The following is a 25,297-nucleotide window of genomic DNA, read 5'->3' on the forward strand; positions in this document are numbered from 1 at the left end:
TTTTTTTTTTTTTTTTTTTTTTTTTTTTTTTTTTTTTTTTTTTTTTCGAATTTAGTTGATTTCAGCTTGCAAATTGTCAGTCGTATGTATCAAGGTGCGGGAACACGAATGATCTGGAATGCGGAAACGAATCATGAATCGTAGATGTTCGAAGGAAATTGAATAATAATGTCGATCTCTGCACTCTTTTCTGTGTCATCCGATCAGCACCCTCCCAACCTGAATTTATCCTTGCAGATTTAACCGGCAATGGGATATCCAATTCCGGTTCTACCACAGAACAAAGTACCAACATAGCTTCGTCAGCAACGAACGTGATGATTACGATCAACCGTTACAGCCTGGCTGCTTCTTTGTTTTCATTTCTTCTTTCACTCGTTTCTTTTCTTTCAGCCTCACCTTAGCCTACCGGGCGGGTTTGGCTCGGACAAAGTACAAAAGTACTCCAAGAGCAATAACCCCCCTATGCAATCGTAGATCTATCACTACCACCCGCCTTATTGCTTCTTTTGATATCCCGGGGCAGGGGATGTAGGGAGTGCATATTAGTCTACACGGCGCAGCTAAATACTACGCTGTATTTTTGGCAAGGCATACTGCACGCGCTCTGCACTGAATAGTCATCAGTCATCTTGCATGGCGATAGCGAGAAGGGATGCCCTATTCTCGGAGTACTCCGTATAGTATAATTATGCGAGGTCTTGTACATAGGGGATACAGGAGAGGAGTGCTAATGTTACAGACCGTATCTACAGACCGTTCGTATTCTATGCTGTATGCGAGTACTGTACGCTGTGTGTGAGCACATAATTCTTCAAGAAGGATTATACTTCGTTTATGCAATGATTTAACATTTGGTAAAGGGTTATGTATATTTATGCACAGTAATACATGCGTATTTGTGCAAATACAAGTGGATTATATCGTATCATGTATTTTTGGCACACGTAGTATTACATACAAGTACATAAATACAACCATACCGGCACTTGAAGAATAAGCATTCTCGATATCGAACTGTGGTTCGAGTGGGCCATACACCATCATATGATTTAAACGGGGACGAGAAGTAAACAAACGATGTTATTGAATTTTAATCCATTTTGAAGCCGCAAAACTTCGCTAAATATGGATACATATGGAGTACGGAAAAAAATAGTACAGTGGATTCGATAATTGATACCAAAGTTTATTCTCTGCAGAATCTGATTGACAGAATAAATGAAAAATGTCGGAGAATCACATGGCAGACCAAATTTTTTTGGGAGGGGGGAGGAATGTTTGTAAATGCACTGTCTATACTGATCGAGGCTAGCCGTGGGGCTATGTCACACACGCATAGCTTGACTTACGGTTCTCAGTCGACGGTTGATACTCGTCTTATTCCGCAATTAGTAGAGTATACTCAACCGTGAACTATTGATCTGATGTTGAATGTTTCAGAAATGGCCCCATAACCGTATGATCGATCCAGATCGAGCCTCCGTGATTTACGGGATACGGCCTTCCTTACGGAGGGATTCTTCAAGGGGTTTCTCGACCGGGTTTATGGGGGATCGGTTTTTGATGTGTTTAAAGTACCGAGTCTTCAGTATTGAATCAGTTATCTTAACTTTCGGTATACTCCGTAATTGATTGAAGAGTGATTTGTCAACAGTATGTGGAATGACGGCGTATATGCGCTGGAATTGATACGGGTACCCGAAAGCGAATTAGAATATACGCGAGGATAATTGGATTTAATGGATTGAGTATGGTATGCCCCGGAAGAAATCGAGCACGGAACGGTCAAGGACAGTCCGGAAATACCCCTTGTACCACCACGAAAGTGACTTTTTTAATTCTATGGTAACTTTGATGTTATTGGCACCAAGCTCCATAATGAGCCAGTACGAGACTGTCCACAATATCTGCAAATCGAGGGATTATTTGGATGTAAATGTTTCCGATTGAACTGATCTAATGACCTTGAATGATACGACCATGAGAAGCTGCAAATGATAGCTGCAAGTGAGATCCATATACAACTCTTCAGATCTGAGCTTAGGGTAATACCCGCGATGCATCTCAAGCTACCCATCGTAAGACACACGGTTAATGTCTACAGCCTGCAGATGAACAGAGCTCACCGTCTCTCACAATGGTTTGTTTTGACCTGTATACTGTATACCTTTTCTCTCTGAGCAACTCAAGTTCAATTCTCAGTGCTATGTTCTTCTGAACCGTTGTCATTAGTAGATACCAGCCATATTATGTTGTTTATTACACCAATATCTACATGCAAGTTCGTGCATATATCGTCAGCAAGAATGAGATATCCACCTGTCAGTAATGGCAACTCAACAAAAAAGACCAAGCCGAGACAAAGCTCAAAGATCTAAATCTTCGAGTCTTCAGCACCAGCATCAACAAAACTCAACACAGCATAGCACACCTTATGGAAGGCATACTCGTAGTCATCTCCAAGGCCTCAGAATTCCGGAGCAATTTTTCACCAACTTTGTATGGACCAGAATCAAAAGAACCAAAAGCAAGGTACATATACATCCTGAGCTGTACGAATACAAGTCACTACTAACTCATTATCGGTGTGCACGGTTGCTCTCCCCAGGATACGACAGAAATCTAGGATGTATCTTCCAGTGGAATGCTATTGGATCGGTTTTTGGAGGAGGGGGATTTATGTACATATTCTGCATGTTATGTATGTGTATGAATATGGTTAGTGGTGTTCACATCTGTGTGAAGTATATGCATGTGTGCTCTTTTGGGATTTGGGTTCGGGATTTGATCTTGTTTTGGTGTGAAGAATCTCCACTTGTGGGTTTGCTACTGTATTGTATTGTATTATATTATATTGGGTGTTGCGTACAAGCATACGGTACTGGTAATTACTGGGCTATTGGTTGATAGTATGATGCTTGAAGGAGCAGTTTGTGCGAGAATTCGCCGAATATAAACAGAACACCTTCCAGATATCGTCATTAACAGTGATAGTACAGATAATAAGTAGTAATAAAGACCATTCTAATGAGTAGAGTTAAAACATAAGATGAAAAGAAACAAAAAGGTATCTTGATCATGGAGTCCTCGTCATAATTAAACCCCCCTGTACACTGCACAGAAGGGCAAGAAGCAAAAGAAATAAAAGAATCAACGCGATATCTTCTTGACCCTAACCTGCTCCTGATTCTCCCTCATCCACGGATACCAAACCCCCATCCACTCAACAACCCCAAACTTCGGCGGTCCCATATCCGAACCCCCTGACCCCGTCGTCCCAGACGAGTGATGCTGAGGACTTGACGGCTGCTGCAAGAACTCTCCATCGCGCATACGCCTCTGCTCCCGTAGTGTAGGACATCTCTTGTCCTTGATGAAACGGTAGAACTTGCATTGGATGCCCTGGAAGCCGCTGCGCTGGCGGTTGGGGAACTGCCGGTTGAAGCACTCGCGGACTTCCTTCCACTCCTGACAGAGGTCGACGCGGTGATACCAGATGAAATACATTTCTTCTTCTTCGTACTTGGGGCGTGGCGGGCGGCGACGGTCGCCCGATTCCAGCCCTGCTGATGCTGTGGTTGCTGTGGAGGAGGTGGTGGAGGCTCTTGAGGCAATTGAGGAGGTTGTTGGAGCGGTGAGACTGGAACTGCTGCTGGATACGGAGTCGTAGCGGTCTCTGGAGTAGGGGCTGGGAGAGGATTCAGTCGAGGTGATCGGGACTGGACCTTGAGGGAACGAGAATGATGCCCTTGTGCTCTCGGGGTAAGGGTATGGGTATTGGCGGTGATGTTGATGAGAATGACGATGAGAAGGATAATAGCCTTCTGAAGAGTAGGTATAGTATGACGGAGAGACAGGTGATGTATAAGACGCAGAGTCAGACGATGGCCCTGAAGGATTGAGGATAGAGTCGATGGCCATTCGACTCTGGCGTGATGAAGGAGCTTCCATATCGATTGATGTGATTTGATATGTAGTGGAAGAATTGCAGAAAAGAAAAATAGTTGAATGTTACTTCGAATGAAAAAAAAAAGAAAAAGAAAAGGTGATGGCGGGCAGGATTTAAAGCGCTGGATTGACCTGCGCCAATTTCGACAGGGAGAATAAAATAGAATGACGACGGCAATTAAATCAATCAGTGCAATCGAGTCAAACTAGTCAATCAAATCGCAGCGACGATCCCAACAACGTTTCCCAGGGTGGCATGCAGCAAAATGAGTTAGGCCGTGGGAGTATGTGCGAAAGGACGCTGGGATCCATGCAGCGAATCGAGACGTTGGGATTCGGAAAGCGCCTTCTTTTTTTTTTTTTTTCTTCCCTTCTTTTTCCTTTCCCGGATTGTTTGCTGGTTGGTTCGTGTGGCGGTTGTTGTTTCCTGGGTGTTTGATGTAGCCCTAGGCCGATAGACTGAATCACGTAGCAGACAGAAGTGGACAATCTGTCTGTCTCGAAGCAAGGACTCGTAAGAATTGCAACAGTTCAAAAATGGAAGTGTATGGGAAAAAGAAGGGGAGAGTGCGAGCAAAATAAGGGAATGAAAGAAAAGAGAGTGGAGAGTTCACTTTCAAAGAGACTTGTCAGGTCACGTTGTCGACTAACTATAATATTCTACAGGGTCCAGTTCCAGTCCGTCACGGCCAGATTGGGAGATCCTCGGTTTTTTCTTATTTGCTTTTTTTTTTTTTTTTTTTTTTTTTTTTTTTTCTGTCATCATCATCTCTATACTCCCACTTCCCCGCAATGTTACAGATTTGATACGGAGTAATATTAGAGGTTGAGCTCTTTTTTTAATTTTAAAAAAAGGTTCCTGGGGGCAATGGAGCAGACAAATCCCGATGTCAATCAATAGCTCCATCTCCTATCACGGAGATTCGATTCTAGATTGATTTAGTACTTCTACCATCTCTTTTTCTAGTCTACTATAGATTCATCCTATACTGCTACAAGATGTGCTCAATATCTCTCTCCTTTCTCCTCACTATATGTATTTTGCTCCTGCACTCTGTATTCCTGTATGGTAACCAGCGCGCTTATTGGGCGCGGAATGTCGTCTGCAGCAGCCTTGGCGACCGAACCGTGGTGTCGGGACGCTCAGACCAATAAGATCGCGGCTCTGACGCTGGTATTCAGCAGTATTGCCAACTCATGCAGATACATGATACATCTGTATCGTATGTGTTATACGTAGTATGGCGTATATCCTCTGGATAAATTCTACATCTATCCTGATATGTCCATACAAATACTCTCGCTCTGAACGAAGTACAGAGTGCTCTATCTTTATCTGAGACTCAACTGTCAGGTGGGGACGGTCAATCCGACAGACTTTGCACTATTTTTTCAAGTCTTGCACAGCCTGTCCCCACTAGATCCACTTTCCTGATCAGATTATTACAAAAAATACAAGTACAGACACCCGTATTAGCCGTACTGCATCCAGTTGTTCTGTGCGTGAGAACTCTCGTATCTTATTATTACGTCTGCAGAGGGATAATTAACCGCCGCATTTGCGGCACAGTACTTGCGCAATTAGTACATAGTGGACATCAACTAGTTATGGAAGGTTCAAAGCACAGGTATGCCTGATCATATTAGGCCCCGACTATGCTTCCTAGTTGCCTTCTTTATCTCCGCTTACTCAGTACGTCCTTACCACTTATACTACGGCAACTCGAGAATAGTATTGTGACCCGCAGCCGCTGTCGGTCACGTGCCCCGTGCTCGAAGCAGTGTCTGGAGCTCTAGTTCCATTCCCAACCACTCAACCCCCCGGCCAAAGAACAAAGAAAGCCTTTTTGGATGGATAACGTGGCGAGCAGGTCTTGCGTGGAACATGTTAGCTAGGATTGTGAGTTTATTCTGGCATTCGTCGTACTCTGACCGGAGTACTACTACTGGTACAAGAACTGCTGAGCATTCGAGGGTACAAGCCTATTAGTTGAGGCTCTCCAGCTCATGGCTGACTCACCTATCCAGGTATTCCTAATTACAGATTACGGATACAGTAAACTGTGTAACGGCGGGGATCTTCAGGTGTGATTGATGGGAAAGCTACTAACCACCCTTAGCCCCATCCACAGCCGCCAAAGGGCCCAACTCCTGCGCCGCATTGCATATTGCCTAGTAGTTAGTAGTTAGGCGGCGGCGACGGACTCCCCCCCTCCGCCTGGCTCTTCGAATGGCGAAACCAAAAAAGAAAAAGTGACAGACGGCCCATAAAAAGCAATGACCAAATTTTCAGGCCGTCTGATATTAGTTATAATCGGCCTTCCGGAACGGACGGGGAGATCCCGCAGACTCTCGACTGTGCTCTTTACGGAGTACGGAGTACGTGCGTGCGTACGGATATAGGAGTTAGTCCTTGGTCTTGCCTCCTGAGGCGGCAAAGCGGCAAATTCCACAGGTTGAAAAAGAAAGATCGGCATCGCCTTGTCAACCGTCGGATGTTTTACCCCCCTCTGATACGGATGATAGTAATTTACAGAGTGCTTATGGAGTACAATCCTCTCGTTTGCAGGGAACCGATGGCATGATAAGTCCACAATTCTGGGGAGAGGGCGAGGAGAAATCTTCAATACATGGTACTATGGTTGATTTTTTTTTTTTTTTTTTCCTTCAATTTCCTCATTTGACAGCCAGTGAACGATAAAATGATGATATGATGATATACAGCAGACGTGTCGTGTCTTCTGGACCCAGCCCACAAAAATAGCATTGCACATCCGTCACTTGTCGACGGGTGAACAGATCATCATGCAGCATCGCCCATTTGATGGAAGGGAAAGTAGAGAGAAAGAGGGGAGGTGGGTTGTCTGCTGAGCATTGACCCAGAATGAACAAAAAGTCCTGCAGTTGTTGGGCCGTCAATGATATCAGGAATCAATCATATCGTCAAAGATTAATACTTGACCTGATTCTAGATTGCGGGCGTGCTCGGTTACTCTCTTGGAACTGCCAACACCTTTCACCTACCCCCTAGGATCGCTACTGAGGGGCAAGATGCGGCATCGATCGACAGAAAACTGTTCTTGCTGCTCAGTCTGGAGTTGAAGGTGAAGACCAGGACGCAAGATGATCGGTCGATCTTAGATCTTTCACTGTGGACAATGTACAACTCCGTAATACATGTAATCCGTGATGAGTGTGAGTTATTTCTTTTCCAGTTCATATCCGACACGAGAAGACAAAGATTCGGCGCATCTCGGTCGTTAGAAACCAACTCCTCTAGGGTGCCCGGTAGAGTAATAACTCTCATACTCCGAGGTCCGGAGGTAAAGTAAGTCTTTCTGCAGTCCACCGGAGGATTTCGAAATCGAACGCAAGCGAACCAGCGAACCAGTTTTCTTAATTTATTTTTTTTGTTGATTTGGCCCCGTCACGTGGGGCAAAGACCATTCCTTTAAAACTAAAAGGGTAATAATAGAAGCCAATAACAGGTTCTGTCACTAGTTAGCTGTATCATAATTTCTTATTGCAACTTATTATTACTATTGCTGCAGCAGGCACATAACACTGACCTCCAGCAGGCCCGGCCGCGGCGGCCGTTGATCGACTAACAGTTTTTGCTGCGAGATTGGATTTTTCTCAGACTTGTCAGAATGCGTAGGTGTCTTGTGACATGTTCCGAGCCTGAGACCCCCGATTTGGAGATGGGTTAGAATAACTCCACGGAACAAGAGGAATTACTCTGGAAAACTCCTGAACCGTCAATACGAGCAAACAAGCGGTCAGTCGCCGGCCTCAAAAACTAATGCACCGCCATCACATTTTCATCCAGAATGTCGGGTCCGGCTGCGTAGACACTGGGTGGTTAATGCGCAGAGTCTGTTGGCTGTGGTGGAGGGTGTTGGTTCGGTGTTGGTGATTGATTCATCTGCATGCATCACTGTACATGGTAGAGGTCTCCTGATAGTCATATTATGTCTACTATGCAGGCTGTCCTGGCCCATCCAGAGATATTGCCAATACATAGTACTTTGTACAAGCAGTTTCCCCCTCCCCCGAGAAGGTCCACCCCCAAGTTTGGTTCTTGTCCAGTTGTTAGCCTTGGAGGTGATTCGTATATGGCGAGATTTTCTTCATGTCGGCGATCTCCGCCGATTAAATCAATGGTCCACGGCTGGGCCTGTCAACTAATTCAACTGGCGTGAAGAGTTCGTAATCGAGATATGACTAAATCAGTGAGCTATTAGCGATGTACTTTTTTAAGACTCCGTACTACGGAGTTCATATTGGAGGTCTGGAATCCTCCGGTAAATACCGATTTGTAATGTAATATAATGTATTATACATATGTGTATCTGTACGAGTAATGGTATTCATACGAACAATGTTCATCAATCTAATCCACATCGACATCGACATATACGTCAACTCGACATGTCTTGCCTCGACATCTACATCTACATCAACAACAATTCACCCATCGCGCCAGGTATTCATCCCAGGCAACATCACAGACCTGCCACCAGCCTTCCACAGCCACATCCATCCGCCCTTACATAATACATACATACAGCGTGCAATGCATCCCAGAAAACAGTCAAATCACCCATAGAAACATTTTCCAGTGCGAGGAGGTCGTTATACGAGATTTAGCGTCATGATCAACCTCTCGAGGCAAGGGATTGATTGATTTGCAATGCGTTGCTTTGCTTTACACGAGATTGGGGTGTATGCCGTATGCAGGCACTCTATCATGAGCTAATTCGCGCGGCTATCTGTCTATCTCTATCGGTTGATCTGTCTTTAATGAACTAGGTACTGGGGCTCGAGACGAGGCTTGGGGGCTGTTGGGGATGTTCGTTTTCCGGGGTTTGGTTCTAAATTACCTAGAGGGCAGCAACAGCAGACCATGGTGCATAACGATCTTACTTGGCGGTTGTGCGTAAGTCCTTGTAAGCGCTGGGGCGCATATCTCGCTGAGTGGGCGTGTATTTATGTGCTTATACGTAATAGATGGGTGTTAAACGCTTTGTTGTTTACAAGGTCGTGGGTAACCGTGCACCAACGGTTATGATATCGGCATGGTGAACTAGAGATTATATGACGCGATAGCAATCCTACAAAGAAGCACAAATGAATTTGGGTCACTCGGTACATCTTGCTTAATTGACTGACTGCTGCTCAAGTCATGTGTTTTGTAGCTATCTATCTATCTATATCCTCACCGCAAATCAATGTCAACGTACTTCTTACGAGGTGCAGTTAGAGACCACTGACGGGAAATAAGCTACATCCTATCCATAAGAGTAACAAAATACCAAATCCAAATGCCTGCTGAATACCAACACACCAAAAGAGTATTCACCTCTGACCTCCATACGTACTTGCTTTCTAGTATATACGAAAGAAACGCCGATTGACCTCCAGAGTATAAGGAGAAGAAAGCGTATTGTAATATTGCTCATATGTGCAGACACTGTTAAAGTTAGGGGTTGAAGCCCTTGTCTCTCCTTGAGTTTGACTTCTGTCATATCATATCGTATGCGATTCCGCTGACAGGAGCTTATGTGGTATGTTCCGGGCCATGAAACAAAGGCTATACGCGTTCCCATACATGCAGAGTAGATCTCCATCTAACCCTTTGGAAAAGCCAGAACATTCTGATATTCAAACCCCGAAGACACACCGATAATCTACTTGTATACTAAACGTACCTTGCTTTGTGACACCGCTCCAACTTCAGGCAAGACCCACGGGAGTTCATATCCGAACAGAAAATCCAAGTGAGCCACTGTTTGTATCTGTTTCTAGGATTGAGTTTTGCCATATATGATATATATAGCTCTCTTCTGGATACATACTCGAGGAGGGCTGTCCTCATATTCTAACTAACAACTCTGAAAAACGACACCCAAGAACTAGGTTTGGCACCCCAAGAGCAACCCGGGATCATACAAGGTTTGTCTGAAATACAAGTACATTTAATCAACGAATGACGACTTGATGACTATATAATGTAGCACTAATATAAACTTTCCAGAATCTGATATATGCGATTTCTGCCTTGACGCCACAGGAATTAAAAGCGCCCCCCCAGCAGCGTTGGAATGTCTTAGCTTCTATGTCTATTCTACTAAGAGTTTCTTAAGTGCCTATATAAAGATCTTGGAATTAACTATCCAAATCTGGGAATATGCGACGAAAGCCGTTGACCATGGAAGTATCCAGGGACCATGGAGGCAGAAAAACTGGATAGGCTATGGTCGAAATGAATGGAGAGTTAGCCACCTGTGCCTATAATACTACATGGGTCTCTTTTACTCATCACTGTAAGAGAAGTCTTCAGAAGAGCGATATTTAATGGGATCTAATTTCAAACTACGTTGCTGGTGTAAGGTGTTTTTCAGATATAATACTTATTTACCAGAAGCATCACAGCAAGTTCAAAACTATTATATACAAATTCTACATTCAAAATAAACTTGCCAATTCTGCAAATATACCGATAAATGTGGTGCAGTAGGTTGCTCGGTCAAGTCAGCCTAACGAAGAACAAACAGAGAGGACCTTCTCTTTCAGTCTCTTTTTGACTTCCAGTGTCCTTCATTCAACAGTCACAGGTGACAGTTCAGCGCCTTTATTGGCAAGCAACGATGTCATGCGATTAATTAAGACAAACGGCTGCTTAGCCATGTTTCACGATCCTCATGAAAAAATTTTTTATGTAAATAGGCCTTTTTCCTTCTTTTCTTTTCTTCTCCAGATTCGATATTTTTGTCATAAGGCTACCTAGTCTAGATATGAATAGCATTCGTTTTAGCTACTAGTCACAAGCCCGTGAAAATTACTCCGTATCTTTTCTTTTCTTTAGCTTTAGCTGTCTCAAGTAGGTGGGAAAAGTGTCTTTCATACCAACACATGACGCCCTATATTACCAGCGATATGGGTTCTGTGGCTTGACAAAAAGGAATTGTCCACAGTGAAACACCTGTGTATACTGCAAGGAAGAGGGACATATTGTAACAAATTACAAAAAGGCTCCATGTGGTAGATACGGCAAAAAGGGCCATCCAGAAATTCGCTGTCCTTCGAATTAGGCTGCACGCCTCCCTCCACGACTTAAATAGGTGGATCAAGCCAAAGAACAGAATGCAAGAGGAAGTTCGAACATGATATGAAAGAGTCCTGCTCGAATGTCAATATCATGGTGGTGTCTCCGGGGCATGACGAAAATAGTTGGTTTGAAATCCTCCAAGAGACTCGCGATTTCTGTAGCCTAGTATCATACACAACAAGAATGTTCTAATGAACCTCAAAGTATATTTCGTTGCCGTACACATTCGACTTTCCAGATCTTAAGTTACTCTGTATAGATACTATCACGGAGATCCTGGAGAATCGCCTACCTGGAACACGTTCAGACAAGTACCACCAAGTTACCGATGAGCACCAAGGCATACACGAAGTCACGAAATCCCCACTGGAACTTGTCAGCAGTGAAATAAGGGGTCTCGAGGGCCGGGAAGTTTCGGGGACAACATTTGACGATATAATTAAAAATGAACTTATTAAAATACAATGTTGTACTTTATTAATGATCGGTTTCACAACAATAGCTCCCGTGGCGCAATGGTAGCGCGCAAGACTTCTAATCTTGAGGCTGCGGGTTCGAGCCCCGCCGGGAGCTTTTTTGGCAAAATTTTCTGGCTTTATCATAATCTCTTTTTGCGTGCTTTCCGAACCCGCTAATTGTTATTGTTGTTGTTTATCTTCGACGAAGTACTCTCGGTTTGTTTTTCATTTTTGCTTTGATTAGTCCTCTCATGTCTACTCTGAAACACAAGCGAGGGTTTATCGGAGTGATCCCATGGACCCTCTATATCACTGCAATCGAGGGTTTCGTAGGCTTGTCATGAACTAATGTAGCATGACGTGACCGCTGAGTAAACATACTATTCCAACCGAGCAATTTGACAGCTAGATAGCTATCCCGTGCCCGTCACGCTAATACCCATCCTCATCATCCGAATAATCCTGCGTATACCCAAACCGCCCATACCTCCTACTGCTCGCACCATACCCCTCACTCGCAGAATCATCAAAGTCAAATTCCTCGTTATCAGAAACTGCGTTATGGCGATACCTCCCATACACAGCTGACGGGTCATCGTCTTCATCGTCCCAGGAGAGTTCTTCGTCAGGGTAGTCGTTTGCGGGGTTATTTTCCGCTTTTATAATCAGCATTCTTATTCTGTCCAAAGGAAAGATGTTCAGAAACGGGTAAGGGGGGAGGTACCATTCGAATCCGCATCCTCATCATCCCACTCCTCCTCCTCATCACTCTCGACAAAGTTCTCCCAGTACCCCTCGTCTTCCTGGGTAATGACAATGACACCAATGTCCTGGCGTGTCGTGTCGATGCCATTTTGGCGGAACCACGCGTCTTGGTCGGTTTCGAGGTCTGTGAGCGGGTTAGAGAAGAGGCCAGCTTCTGGGAGGGGCTTGCGGATGTAGACGTCGTAGACGTAGTCTTCGTCGCTATCTGAGTCGGTTGCGACTGCTTCGCTGGATTGGTGTTCGGAAGGTAGCCTTGAGGATGCTTTGGTCTCTGCTGGACGAGGTTTAGTTGGTGTTCGGGGTTGGTATTTGAGTGGTGGCTTTGGTTGTGTTGGAGATGGTTTTGGTGCGGGTGCTGTGCTCATTTCCGTATCTCTGACAGTACTGCCACCATCACCATCCAGCTCCAGAGCAATCTGTTCAAACTGCTTTGCCAACCGCTCCGATTCATCCTCTCCTTTATCCATTACGTGCGAAATATTTTGTTTCGCAGCGGAAATTGCATTCTTCCTCTCCTCTCGCCACTTCTTCTCAGCCTGGTTCACAACAGGCCGTTTCCTAGGTCGCGCGGGCTCTTCCACTGCCGCGGCAGCAGCAACCTTCGCACCATCACCCGCCTGCGATAAATGATCCACCACCATCGACGCCTTTCGCGAATGCGACTTGCCCCTTAACTTCTCAACCAGAACCGCCACGGCATCACCTGATTGACCCTTTCGTTTCTGGATGCCTCCCTCGACACTCCGGCGGAGATCCACGGACCGCGAGATCTGGAAGCGGCGTACTGACGCGGATACGCCCGTCTTCGCTGCCCCCTTTTCAGATGAAGATACAGCAGATGCCGGACTAGCACGCCCACTCCCACTCCGGCTCGTAGGCGCGGGGGATTCAGACCCAGCTTTCGCCGGTGCAGGCGCAGGCGTAGACCCAGGACCAGTCGCATGTGCAGGCACAGGAGCTGTCGCAGAAGAATGCAACGCCCTCTTGACCTTTTCCTCCTTCTCCCTCCTCGCCACTGCAAGTCGCTTCTCCTCCCTGAACTCCGCACCCGGCGACGTAGCCCTTACCATCGGCACCCCACCAGCAGCACCACTCCCACTCCCACTCGCACCCCCAATACCCAGACCAGCAAATGGATTCCTCCCCGCCACCTTCTTGGAAACCTTCAAGCTGCTCACCGACCTAGGCGTCTTCAAGACTCTTCCTGACGGTGGAATAGCTGGTGAAGAACTACCTGACTCCTGGCCAGCGTCACCATCACCGCCAACACGAGACCCATCTTTGCCACTGATAGTGACTCGTTGGAAGACGAAGTCTGTGAAGCGGCGCTTTGTTTGGTGGAGTTCGGATTGGATATCTGTGTTTAATCATTAGTTAAGACGTATTATAATGGGTTGGTTATGGAGATGTATAGTGACTCCTTTAGGAACAAGGGAGAGGGTTTTTATTCTTACAAAGTGTTTCCACGGGTTCTTCTTCGCGGCGGCGTTTGATGTTTATTTGTTCTGGGGGGAGGGCCATTGTGAGGAGGTGATATTATTATTAGAGACCCGGATCTAGAGCGAATAGAATGGCGAATGGGGTAAAAATGAACGACCGCTGGAATGGCGAACTGTCACGTTTCTTCAAGCGGATCCCGAAGTAGTTTAGTTCCGTTTATTACCACGTGACCCTTAAATATAAAAATATTCCTTGGACAATCAAGGAAAGACAACTGAATGAAACAAGCTGGTGGTAGGTCAAGACTATTATAAGGACAGATTGCGGATTATTATCATTGCTTCTATGGTCCAACGCTCAATCCCGTCCCATGGTGAACGAGTTGATTCCGCAGCTATATAAACCTCGTAAGGAGGAACTGACTCTGACTATATGCTCTGGATTATATCCGCTGGAATGACATCGCAAATGCAAAATAAAATGGACAGTATAGGACATTCAAGGACAGTTCCGAGCTGAACCGGTTTCAGCTTTAAAATCGACATCGCACTCTCGTAGCCAAACAAAACAGGTAAACAAGATAGCAGCAGAAAAAGCCCCAAAAAAAAAAAAAAAAAAAAAAAAAAAAAAAAAAAAAGTATCAAAAAGGGATAGCAATACAATATGATGATAGAAAGGGATTATTAAAATCTTGTAGAAATCGGCAGCTGAGAAGGGGAAGTTTTGCACAAAATGTAAACAACAAACCGAACCAATACAAGAAGGGAATTATCGAGATGACATAGAAACCAAAGGAATTTGAAAATGTAATAAAAATGAATATAAATGAGATAAAATGAAACATGCCAAAAAAAAATAAAAATAGAAAATAGAAGGGAATGTCAAGAGATCGGACCAAAATGCATCTATTTGGCGCCAATCTCTTCTTCAGCCCAGCCGGGAAGGTGGTTGTCGTTCTGGATGGCCAGGCCAAAACCAGAGTGATTCAGTCCACCCAAGGCAGAGGTAAAGCTGGAGAAGCTTGCTTGCGGTCCGTGGGAGATACCTGGGCGGCCGTGTCCGGGTTGGGACACAGGACCAAACGGCTCCTGAGAGAACGAAGGCAAGCTAACAGCCCGCGAGTGCTGCGCACGAGGCACGTTCAAGCTACTGGTGCTTGCGGTAGCATGGTGACCAGGTCCCGTAGGGCCAGTGGAGACGTTCAAGTACCCATTTGCGGACGGTTTGTGCTGATGCATCGGGGGTTCGATGCTACTGCCGTTGGTGAGCTCATCCGGGCTGGAACCGTTGTACAGCGGCTGTGGGGTCGGAGGCTGGGGCAGCGATTGGGATTGCAGAGCCGCCAAGGACATTGGGTCGTTCAGGCGGTTTTCCTGCTCCTGTGTCTGCTGAGCAGACATTTGGTTCAGGTACATGGTCAACGGGTTGTTGGCACCTGCGTTCAGAACCCCAGATGGCGACGACACTGTCTGCAACGGGTGGCGCTGTCCATTCTGAGAGCCGGTCGAGCCCGGTGCTGGCGACAGTGCAGGGTGCGTGGGGCTGGACTGCGAGCCGGACTGGCTGAGGTTCTGGTGAAAGCCGTTGAGGGCTGGCGATGGCGATTGCGGACCGTCAATGCCGGCTCCATTGCGATTAGGCTGAGAGCCGGTCTGGCGCGGTGGGTTTCCACAACGGTCCTTGCCAAAGTTGATCTTGAACCGACGGTATTCTTCGCGGTTGCGCATGCCTTCAATGGCTTTGATGGCGTTGGCAATGTTGGTGAAGTTAACGAAGGCACAGCTCTTCTCGCGGAGCGTGTTGACGAGCTCAATCTCTCCGTATTCCGAGAAGTCCTGGCGGAGGCGGTCCTCAGGCCAGGTTTCGTCCAGGTTGCCAACATACACATTACGCGAGGCACCACCGCTAACGGCCAGTGCGATGGCCGGTGGGAGAGGACCGGAATGCTTGCCCCAGCCGATCTTCAACCGACGGTTGTGGATCATCAGGCCTTGCAGATTACTCAGGGCGTAGAAGGAAGCGGCGGAGGTCGGGTCGATGAAGGTAACGAAGCAGATGTGCTTGTCGGGAATGTAACGAATGTGGTGTAGCAGACCACCGCGGACCACGTTACAGATCTCCTCGATGGTGGTTTCAGGGTGAATGTTTCCAAGGTAGATGGTGCGGTTACCCAGGTTGTTCACTCCTCCAGCGGTCGTGGCGACGGCGGCCGCCGCAACGGACTGCTGGGCGAGGGCGTTGGTGATCAGATCGCGATCAGCGGAGTTGAGGATGTGCGCATATCCCGGCGCAATCCCCAGGAACTGGGCGGCGTTCTGCTGTTGCGTCTTAGACACGTAGGCGCAGCGGTCCTTACCGTAAAAGACCCGCTTCGGAGCCTGCCACTTGGCCTCCTGGGGTAACTGGGTCACGGCCTTCATCGCGTGACTGATGGACAGGAAGTGGATGAATCCGATGGCCTTCTCCTTGACAATCTTCACGGTATCGATGGGACCGAACTTGCCTAGCTCCTCCCGCAGCTCATCTTCGCTCATTTCCTCGGGCAGGTTACCAAGGTAGACGTTGCGCGACGCGCCAGATTGCTGCACCGCAAGCGCCACAGACGTGGGAACCTGGGAAGGTTTTCCCCAGCCGACCTTGATGTCATTTCCCTTGATCGCAAGCTTCTTCAAGATCGCATCGGAGTGGAAATGGGTAGCCGAGTTGCTGTCGAGGAAGGAAATAAAGGCACAGTTCTTGTCAGGGAGGAGGCGAACCGACTCGATCTGGCCACTGCGGACGTGGTTCAGGATCTCTTCAGCGGACGTTTCGGCGGGAATGTTACCCAGGTACACGGTTCGGCTCGTTCCCGACAGGAGGCCCGGGGTGACTGACGCCGCGGGACTTCCAAAGGCGGCATTTCCCAAACCTCCCATGCTGCCGTTAATGGGCGACTGCGGACCATTCATATACTGCTGATTACCCATGCCATCGGGTGGCATCATTCCCGAGTATAGCCCATTCTGCGTACCCTGTGTCGGACTTCCGATCTGGTTCTGGGGGTTCTGAGAATGTGCCGGGGCATTGGGTTGGGAGAAACCACCAAAGTTGGTAAACTGTGGCGAAGTAAAAGCGGAAGGGGTTCCAGGCTGGAAGGGGCTTCCGAGGAGCAGTTGAGAGGGAAGAAGGGGGGTGAAGTTCATGTCGAAGGTCCCGGAGGTGGCCATATCGGCGGTGGAGTGGCCCGGCGTGGAGGCGGTATCGAAGGGAATATTGGCGTGACGAGAATTGCGGTCCGGAAGGTCCTGATATGGAGCGGTGTTATTAGAGCTGTATGCCTCGTGGGAGAAACCAGTGGCGTCTGCGTTTAAATGAGAGAAATAGGAGGTATCTGGAGCGTGCATGACAAGACGGGAGGAGAACCGGTCAAGGAAACCGATTCGAACGCAGGAAAAGAGAGTAAACAGACGAAGGGGAAGCAAATGAATCACTCAATCATCGATAACAGGCAAGGAGAGAGAATGGGGTAAGCCAGGGGAGGAGTGTAGAAAAAGGACAACAGAGTGGAAAACAACGGCCAACAGTCAATAATAGGCTTGAATGCCACCCACAAGGACACGAAATAGACACGAAGTTTTGGAAGAAATAGAGGAAAGAGAATGTGCGGAACAGAAATCCAGAGTATTATTTCTAGATGAGACGTGTCTAGAAGGGAGGACCGAGGCCGATTGGATTGGAATGTGCACTTGGGGGGAGACCGTGAAGAAAAGCGAAAGGAGACGAGAATGCACCAACCAGTTCAGCGAGAGAGAAGGGCCTGATCCACCTAGATTAAACGGATAGTAACAAGATAAGAATACAAGAGAATCAGAATGAAAAAGAGAGAAGAAGAAAGAGGGAGAGAGAGCAGTGGTTGATTAGGCCAAAGGGATAAGAATAATATAAGAATCCCCGGCGGAGGTCACGAAGAAAATGAAAAGGTAAGAAGAAGGAAAAGAAAGAAAGAAGAAAGAAGAGGGAGAATCGAAAAGAAACAAGAAGGAGAAACGAACACCAAAAGGAATCGAATAGGAGAAGAGAGAAGAGAGAAAGAGAGAAGATGAAAAGAGTGAGTGAAGGATAATAATATGGAGAAGACAAGAGGGTCACTGCGAAAAAGGGGGATATTATCACCAATGACCTGCCAGCCCCAGACACTGTATAATTACGATTAGGATTATGATGCGATTAAGCACTTTTTATTCTGATTTATTGTTTTTCTTGAATATCATAACAAAATACCGTCTTTTACTGACAGCATAAAAAAAATAGGGAGAAAAGGAGAGTTGCTTGATCCACGGCGCGTCTCCCGCTGGATCAGGGGCACAACCTATATCCCACCATAACGTCAGTCTCGACAGACATCTTATCGCCAGATCTCTATTTATTCGACCAGCTTCTTTAGATCCTCTATAAACTGTTTCCTACAGACGACACTCCGGCATCTAATATCAATCACGTGTGTCCACGTGATTCGTCGCGTCTCTGTATTTACTACTCTGTACGTTCCTTTTGACTCTTACAGAGTGCTATGCACACCGTACAGAGTACGTGTAAGAGTACAGAGTATTCGTACTCTCACACCGATCATGCTGCTTCTAACAGCGCCACCCAAATCCCGGGGTTGATCGTATATCACGTGGTCGACAGGGGACCAAGGGATCGCCGTTCATCACTTTGTCGCTTCATGTACTCTGTATCAACCACATGTCCACTACTGATATAAACTACTCCGTACTCCAACTCAATTCATGATACTTAAACCATTTGGAAGCCTTATTGCGCTCTCCGGGTCCAGTTTTTACATTGGGTCATGCTACTCTGCTGTACTCCCAGCGGTGACTACTGTTGTTGACCGCATGTATCAGCAGCATGTTCCAGATCTCGTCTATTATTCTCAGACTGGTTTAGATATCATGCAGGTCATAGCAAGGTGACTCAGTTCTTTGCTTTGTTTCCGCAGCAATATCATTCCATGAAGGATGATTTTCCTAGTCAGTCACGGCAACCCGAGGCAGGCTCAAGCCTCGTCATTTGATTGCCCCGGAAGATAAGAACAAAGATCCTCTACTGCTCAATAACGTGGTTGGGATAGGAACGCGCGTGCATATAGCCACATGGTGTGTTTTCATGCTGACCGCTGCCCACCGGCATGTCCATACGCAACTCCCGACCGACATTTGTATACCCATATATCAAGCTTAGTCAGAACTGGGCCGAAAAACTATACGATGGCATTGGGTTATTCGCTAATCTCAAATATGCAGTGTTTACGGAGTACATGTAAGAAGTAATACATGGTGAGTGTCATTTCTGTAGAGATAGCGGACTCTATATTTGTGCAACTAGAGTACAGTAAAGCTGAGGCTTCGGTAAACAGATCAAATGCGTCTAAATGCACATACTAAGTACGATATACATTGATTTTTCATTCTTCCTATCATAGTAGGCGTATCTACACGTCTCTTCCGCAGTCCGGGGTAAATTCATATAGTTATCCGGAATAGGTTAGCGCAGTACTGACACCTGAGGCATAAGCCCCTCTTATCCGCCCCTCCAACCGCTTTCAAAATTCAATTCAAACCATCCAACTGTTTGGCGACTTTTCTCGGACCGCTTCCCTTGAGCTTGAACGGGTTATAATACTCGATTAGACGGAGTGTCTTGTCTGTCGGTGAGTGGCATTGCCCTTAAATTTCCTTTTTTCCCTCGTCCTGACAAGCTCATGACTCACATGTGCGGCCTATAACAGCCCTTAACTCCCACATTCTCGGCGAACTCCCCTCTCAACACCCCAAAGGAAATTCTCATAATGACGTCTATTTACGTTGACGAGGACGTCGGACGCGACGACTCGACCGCCAACGGCTCCGAATCCGCACCCTACAAGACCCTCGCCCATGCCTTCCTTCAACACGCTCCCACCGATGGCACGCAGTACTTCATGCGCAAGTCCCAGACCGAGCCCGCCGGCGAGAATGTTGACCCCGCCGCCAAGTTGGAATGGAAGCCCGCCGCCAAGTCGGCCATAAAGAAGGCCACCAACCTCTATGAGCAGCGCAAGAAGAAGGCCGCCAAGGAGCAGGAGCTGGCTATCCGGGAGAAGGAAGAGGCCGACAAGCGCCAGCAGGTTCTGGAGGAGGCCAAGAAGGTTGTCATCAAGGAGGACACCTCGCTCCCTAAGCCTACCCGCATCCGTCTGGATGTCACTGACCCGGAGGTCGTGAAGCTGGGCTCCCCCGAGTCTGAGACCCCGGGAACCCGTGTGCGCGTGCTGGGACGGGTGCATCGTCTGCGCGCTCAGAAGGGTGTTATTTTCTTGACCCTGGCTGATGGATACGGATACTTGCAGTGTGTCCTGACCGGTGACCTGGTCAAGACCTACGATGCCATGACTCTCACCCTTGAGACCTCGATGTCCATCCACGGTGAGATGAAGGCGGTCCCGCCTAAGCAACACGCCCCCAACAACCGCGAACTCCACGCGGACTTCTTCACTGTTATCGGACGTGCTGCTGGTGACAAGGAAGCAATCACCACCCGTGTCGCCCCCGACGCGGACCCGCAGACCCTCTACGACAACCGTCACTTGGTGCTCCGTGGTGAGACCTCATCGGCTGTTATGAAGGTGCGCGCGGCCACGCTGCGGGCATTCCGCCAGGCATTCGAGGAGAACCGCATGCTCGAAGTGACCCCGCCCGCGATGGTCCAGACCCAGGTCGAGGGTGGCAGCACGCTGTTCAAGTTCGACTACTACGGCGAAAACGCCTACCTCACTCAATCCTCGCAGCTGTACCTGGAAACTTGCCTGCCCTCGCTAGGTGACGTCTTCTGCGTCTGCCCATCCTTCCGTGCTGAAAAGTCTCTCACCCGTCGCCACCTGTCCGAGTACACGCACCTTGAGGCCGAGCTCGACTTCATCACCTTTAACGACCTCCTCGAACACCTCGAAGAGGTCATGTGTCGCGTCATCGAACTTACCCTGGCGGAGCCCGCCACCGCGGCTCTCATCAACCAACTCAACCCCGACTTCAAGCCCCCCAGCCGTCCCTTCCGCCGCATGAAATACGCCGATGCCATCGAATGGCTGCGTGAGCACGACATCCCCAACGAAGAGGGCAAGCCCCACCAGTTCGGTGATGACATTGCTGAGGCTGCTGAGCGTAAGATGACCGACATCATCAACACTCCCATCTTCCTTACCCACTTCCCTACCGAGATCAAGGCCTTCTACATGAAGCGTGACCCCGAAGACCGTCGCGTCACTGAGAGTGTCGACGTCCTCATGCCTGGTGTTGGTGAGATTGTCGGTGGTAGTATGAGAATGGACGACTGGGAGGAGTTGATGACGGCCTACAAGCGTGAGGGCATGGATCCTTCGCCGTATTACTGGTACACTGACCAGAGAAAGTGGGTTCCCCCCCTCTCTTATGTCCTCTTCATTACTTGGATGCTAACAATTAATGTAGGTATGGTACCTCCCCCCACGGTGGATACGGTCTCGGTCTCGAAAGATTCCTGGCTTGGTTGTGTGCTCGGTACACTGTTCGGGATTGCAGTTTGTATCCTCGTTTCACTGGTCGTTGCACACCTTAATCTGTTTGATGTGGACTTTATTTACGTTTATTTAAGGAAAAGCAGTAGGAATATGAATGATTTCGATGAATACCCATACAATCAGTTTCCAGCATCTATAATTCTAAGTATAACATAAAATACAGGGTGTAGAATATATCAACCAACGAAAGCCTTGAAGCCACGAAAAGTCAACTTCGACATATCAACATGCGGAAATCCCGGTTTGAGCACATGTGTCCAGGAGTTCACGCCAAACGGTAGGAAAGACCTGGGATCTGCTTGCCTCAATTTTCGGTATCGAACTCTGGCTGGTTTCAAGTGAGGGCACAATATGTCATGTATTATTCTTAGAGATTCTGCCGGCAACTTGCTAACTTAATATTTCAGAATCGACAATATTCCGTAGACTGGCGCCGTGGATGTTTGCACTGATGGTATCTAACAGTCGACGATGTTTCTTACAGAAGGCGAGAGACAAAATTTCAAAATAACCTGATGAGGATGTCTATACCCAAACTGATGACATTCACAGATTTAACAGAACCTACAGATTATTCCTCTTTATTCATTAACAGGCACCATAGTACCAGCCCTATAATCCGCAATTTAATATACAAACGTCAATGCGTCCTGTGTGTATGATGCCTAATCGCCACCTACATGTCCAGTATGCAACACCACGCCACGCGATGCCTTGGATCAGTAAATGATATACATAGCAGGCTATGACTTAAAAAGGTTAAAAAACAAGCAAATCATTCTCCGCTACTTGCTACTAAACACCATAGAAACTAACATACCCATTCTATTCTATTTACAGTGTCTTATCGAATCGTACACAACCTCTATCTCCAGCCCCGTCCCAGTTCACGGTTCCATCCACGGCCTTTTCCGAGGATACACTGTCTGCCTGAGGACTTGTGGAGCTTGAATGTGGAAGTTTCTTTTGTGAGTTTTCTTTTTTCATTTGGGATGGATAGATGGATGGTGCTAAAGAAGGGGTGTTGTATGTGTTGTGTTTCAGACGGTTATGGTTGTAGTCCCAGAGTGTGCTACGGTGGATGATAGTGAAAAGTGTCCAGTAAAGACAGTAGTAATTGTGCTTATCTACCTATGCAATTATCCGGTTGTCCGATTAAAAATCTATTCATGAATCGCTGGAAATCAAGATGGAAAAAAAAAAAAAAAAAAAAAAAAACATGCCCGTCAAGTCATCAGTCAATCGTGATATCCTCATCCGTGTGTCCATCCGGCTCGTGAAACAAATAAAGATAGTAAACATAAGAGAAATCAAGCTCTTGTCAGAGTCTTGTCGGATCCATTCCAGATGGAACTACTGGCGGGGAAGATCGACCCGTGATCCGACATGTCAGGCGCCGTGACATCCTCGGCCGAAGTCTTCACATGGGGTACCACAAGCTGCACACCCTTGGTAACACTGGAGCTGCTATGGCGAGGTGGCAACGGACGATGATGAATCGGCTCGTGCAACAATCCCTCTGACGCGTTGCTACTAAAGGACGAAGCGACCGTGGACGGAGTACTGGTCAACGCCGGCAGAGCGATCCCGGACATACTCGGTGCACTCAACGCGGACAAGCTAGTCGTCGAAGTGCGGTGGATGGCACGAGGTCGACGCGTGGGCGCCATAGGCTCATCGTGGAACTGAGACAGGTAATTCCAAGCTTCGGATGTCGCCAAGGTGCTGAGACCATTGGGCACCGAGCCCGTTGGTATTACCGGCTTCCATTCACTTGGATCAAGATCTGTCTTGGCATCGTGGTGTTCGCCGGGTATCCGGATGACAGCACTGGGCTTGCGGGTGGGTGTCATGGGAGCCACGATGGCCCGCGGCGACATGGGAGGAGAGGTCGGAGGCGAGGTAGAGAGAGGCATGGAGGCAGTAGAGGGGCAAGAAGCCGACAATGGTTTGCAAGAGTCTTTGCGGCGGCAGCTATGGAAAATTTAGTAGGAGTCCAGGGAAAAACGTCCAGGTTTTTATAGCATACCGTTCACTACAGTACAGAAGAGAATTGTCCGGTACAGTAATCTGTCTCTCGCACATGGCGCTGCAGAACGAGTCAGCCTTGAGGAACAATGGACGCGTCGACGCAAGGTTATCTATAGATAGGGAACCCGCAGATGACCGAACCGGGTGTAAGGTTCTTGGACATACCAGAAATTGAGAAAGCTGGCCGCCATTTCCGACTCGCAATCGTCGTCAACACTGACCGATTGCTTTGCCTGACCGGAACCCAGCTTGTGAATAGAGTAATTTGTTGTGCCTCGTCGATGTAGAGCGGGCCGGACAGCTCTCAACTTGGAACCATTAGACGGAGTGCGGCGGTGTTGGTGATGATGAGAGGAGGAGAAGGGAGAGGGATGGAGGGTGTGAGCGGTGCTTTGAGTCATGGATGGCGGTGAGACTCGTCTCATCCACGAGACGGAACTATTGACAATTCGGTATGGATAGTTGACTCGATGGTACCTTGCGAGGGCCGGTCCCCCAGTGGATTATCGGAATGGAGTGGACCTTGGGTGAAATGCTGATAGGGAAGCCGCAGCACAGTATGAGAGATTTCCCGGGTTGAACGAAAAAAGGGCAATGCCGTTTCAGACCGTTGTACTCGATAAGGGGGGGAAGTAGAAAAAAAAAGAATGAAGATCAAGTTCTGGAAAGCCGAGCAACCAATGCAGAAACACCCCGAGGTTGGACAAGAGCACGCGCGGTGAGATCGTCACTCCTGTGAAGAGGCGAAAATGGAATGTATGTATGTATGATAATGCAGAGTGAATATGTACTCGGGAGGGAGGCGAGAAAGGTGATAAGCTCGACTGAGACCGGCGAATACGAAGTAGCGGACTGGCACAATTCCGGTTAGAAACCGTCCGTGGCACCTGATAACAGATCCTGAATGGAGAAAGATAAGCTACATACCGTTTGTGGTTTCTCTTAGTCCGGTTCTTTGTTCCTCGTCTTTACTCTGATTTTTTACTATTCTACCGAATGCGTATGCAAGGGCAGTGAGGGATTAACGTAGAGCAGCTGACAGGTCTAGGAAATCGCTCAGAATGTGGAACAATATAAGGATAATCCAACGAGTGCTGTAGTGCGGGGGAGAAAAAGAGGTATTAAGAGAAGTGTTAAGACAGGTAGTCAAGAGAGGTAGTTATCGGTAGTTGAAATGATTTCAAAAATGTCAAGAAAGAAGAAAGAGAACCCGGGAAAGATCAACTGATGAAGAAAGCATGACTGTCAGTATTTGTATGCGTAGACCATAGGGTAAGTAAAGCACGTCAACTGCCGTTCTAGACCGGCAGTCACGGCCTGAGGCAGAGACGCGGGCAACACGCAATGGCCACACGTGACCTGTCTAGACTCACCTCGACTTCTATATTTAGTTGACAGATGAGACTGAGTGACTTGAGTACTATGGACAGAGGCAAAAACAGAGGGATGAAGGGACACTTTATATATTAAAATTCAAATAAAACTAAGCACAAAGACTATCAATCTAGATCGTTGACCATCTGCAGGTCATCGGGCATCCTCACTTCCCTTAGTGCTAAGATCAAAAGACCATGCCTGGTCATTGCTCCACGGGCCCCGAGTCTAGAAGAGCCACCCACACCATCCCCAGAAAGACGCACGTCAGATAGACTGACCACCGCCAATGAGCGGGCCATGTGCAGCCCTACCATCACCGTCTGTCTGTCACTGTCACCTCTATTGAATCCTGTGGGAAATCTAGATAACCCAATATTAATTCCTGTGCTATTATTTTTGCCCCCCCAGCTTTAACTGTACAGGATAGAAGTACGGCCTTTCTGTTTATTGCTGTTTCAGAATATGTCTCGATCAAGTAATGAATAACATCATGGCATGTTTCCGTAAATGTACCGTCCCCCCCGCCTTACGAATCCCATTGGCAGCGTTGAATTCATCATTATCCTGTTTTGACTATCTTCTTCTTCT

General features: G+C 47.5%; 7 protein-coding genes and 1 non-coding gene across 8 annotated transcripts; 4 read left to right on the plus strand and 4 right to left on the minus strand.

The window, feature by feature from the left end:
• Positions 1–2,845: 2,845 nt before the first annotated feature.
• EURHEDRAFT_413916 (uncharacterized protein) lies at positions 2,846–4,035 on the minus strand. Its single transcript, XM_040782286.1, has one exon. The coding sequence runs from the start codon at positions 3,952–3,954 to the stop codon at positions 3,154–3,156; it is 801 nt and encodes a 266-aa protein (XP_040637595.1). The 5' UTR covers positions 3,955–4,035; the 3' UTR covers positions 2,846–3,153.
• A 45-nt stretch (positions 4,036–4,080) lies between these two features.
• EURHEDRAFT_113603 (uncharacterized protein) lies at positions 4,081–4,431 on the plus strand. The gene has a single exon (XM_040777698.1). The coding sequence runs from the start codon at positions 4,208–4,210 to the stop codon at positions 4,388–4,390; it is 183 nt and encodes a 60-aa protein (XP_040637596.1). The 5' UTR covers positions 4,081–4,207; the 3' UTR covers positions 4,391–4,431.
• A 322-nt stretch (positions 4,432–4,753) lies between these two features.
• Positions 4,754–5,221, plus strand: EURHEDRAFT_413917 (uncharacterized protein). Its single transcript, XM_040782287.1, has one exon. The coding sequence runs from the start codon at positions 4,951–4,953 to the stop codon at positions 5,104–5,106; it is 156 nt and encodes a 51-aa protein (XP_040637597.1). The 5' UTR covers positions 4,754–4,950; the 3' UTR covers positions 5,107–5,221.
• A 6,342-nt stretch (positions 5,222–11,563) lies between these two features.
• Positions 11,564–11,635, plus strand: EURHEDRAFT_t97. The gene has a single exon. It is a non-coding gene; the product is annotated as a tRNA-Arg (tRNA).
• A 340-nt stretch (positions 11,636–11,975) lies between these two features.
• On the minus strand, positions 11,976–13,787 carry EURHEDRAFT_413921 (Iwr1 domain-containing protein). Its single transcript, XM_040782288.1, has one exon. The coding sequence runs from the start codon at positions 13,353–13,355 to the stop codon at positions 12,219–12,221; it is 1,137 nt and encodes a 378-aa protein (XP_040637598.1). The 5' UTR covers positions 13,356–13,787; the 3' UTR covers positions 11,976–12,218.
• Positions 13,788–14,630: 843 nt separating this feature from the next.
• Positions 14,631–17,108, minus strand: EURHEDRAFT_458974 (putative differentiation regulator (Nrd1); the record flags this gene model as incomplete). Its single annotated transcript, XM_040784545.1, has 1 exon — positions 14,631–17,108. The coding sequence occupies one exon, from the start codon at positions 17,106–17,108 to the stop codon at positions 14,631–14,633; it is 2,478 nt and encodes an 825-aa protein (XP_040637599.1).
• A 2,234-nt stretch (positions 17,109–19,342) lies between these two features.
• On the plus strand, positions 19,343–21,436 carry EURHEDRAFT_413925 (asparagine--tRNA ligase DED81). Its single transcript, XM_040782289.1, has 3 exons — positions 19,343–19,417; positions 19,472–21,153; positions 21,213–21,436. The coding sequence occupies exons 2-3, from the start codon at positions 19,556–19,558 to the stop codon at positions 21,337–21,339; spliced, it is 1,725 nt and encodes a 574-aa protein (XP_040637600.1). The 5' UTR covers positions 19,343–19,417; positions 19,472–19,555; the 3' UTR covers positions 21,340–21,436.
• A 1,062-nt stretch (positions 21,437–22,498) lies between these two features.
• EURHEDRAFT_413926 (uncharacterized protein) lies at positions 22,499–23,977 on the minus strand. Its single transcript, XM_040782290.1, has 3 exons — positions 23,498–23,977; positions 23,331–23,390; positions 22,499–23,275 (listed from the first exon to the last, which is right to left on the minus strand). Exons 1-3 carry the CDS (start codon positions 23,731–23,733, stop codon positions 22,612–22,614), a joined length of 960 nt encoding a protein of 319 aa, XP_040637601.1. The 5' UTR covers positions 23,734–23,977; the 3' UTR covers positions 22,499–22,611.
• Between the last annotated feature and the right edge of the window lie 1,320 nt (positions 23,978–25,297).

The sequence above is a fragment of the Aspergillus ruber genome, assembly GCF_000600275.1.
Source record: "Aspergillus ruber CBS 135680 unplaced genomic scaffold scaffold00019, whole genome shotgun sequence".
NCBI lineage: Eukaryota > Fungi > Ascomycota > Eurotiomycetes > Eurotiales > Aspergillaceae > Aspergillus > Aspergillus ruber.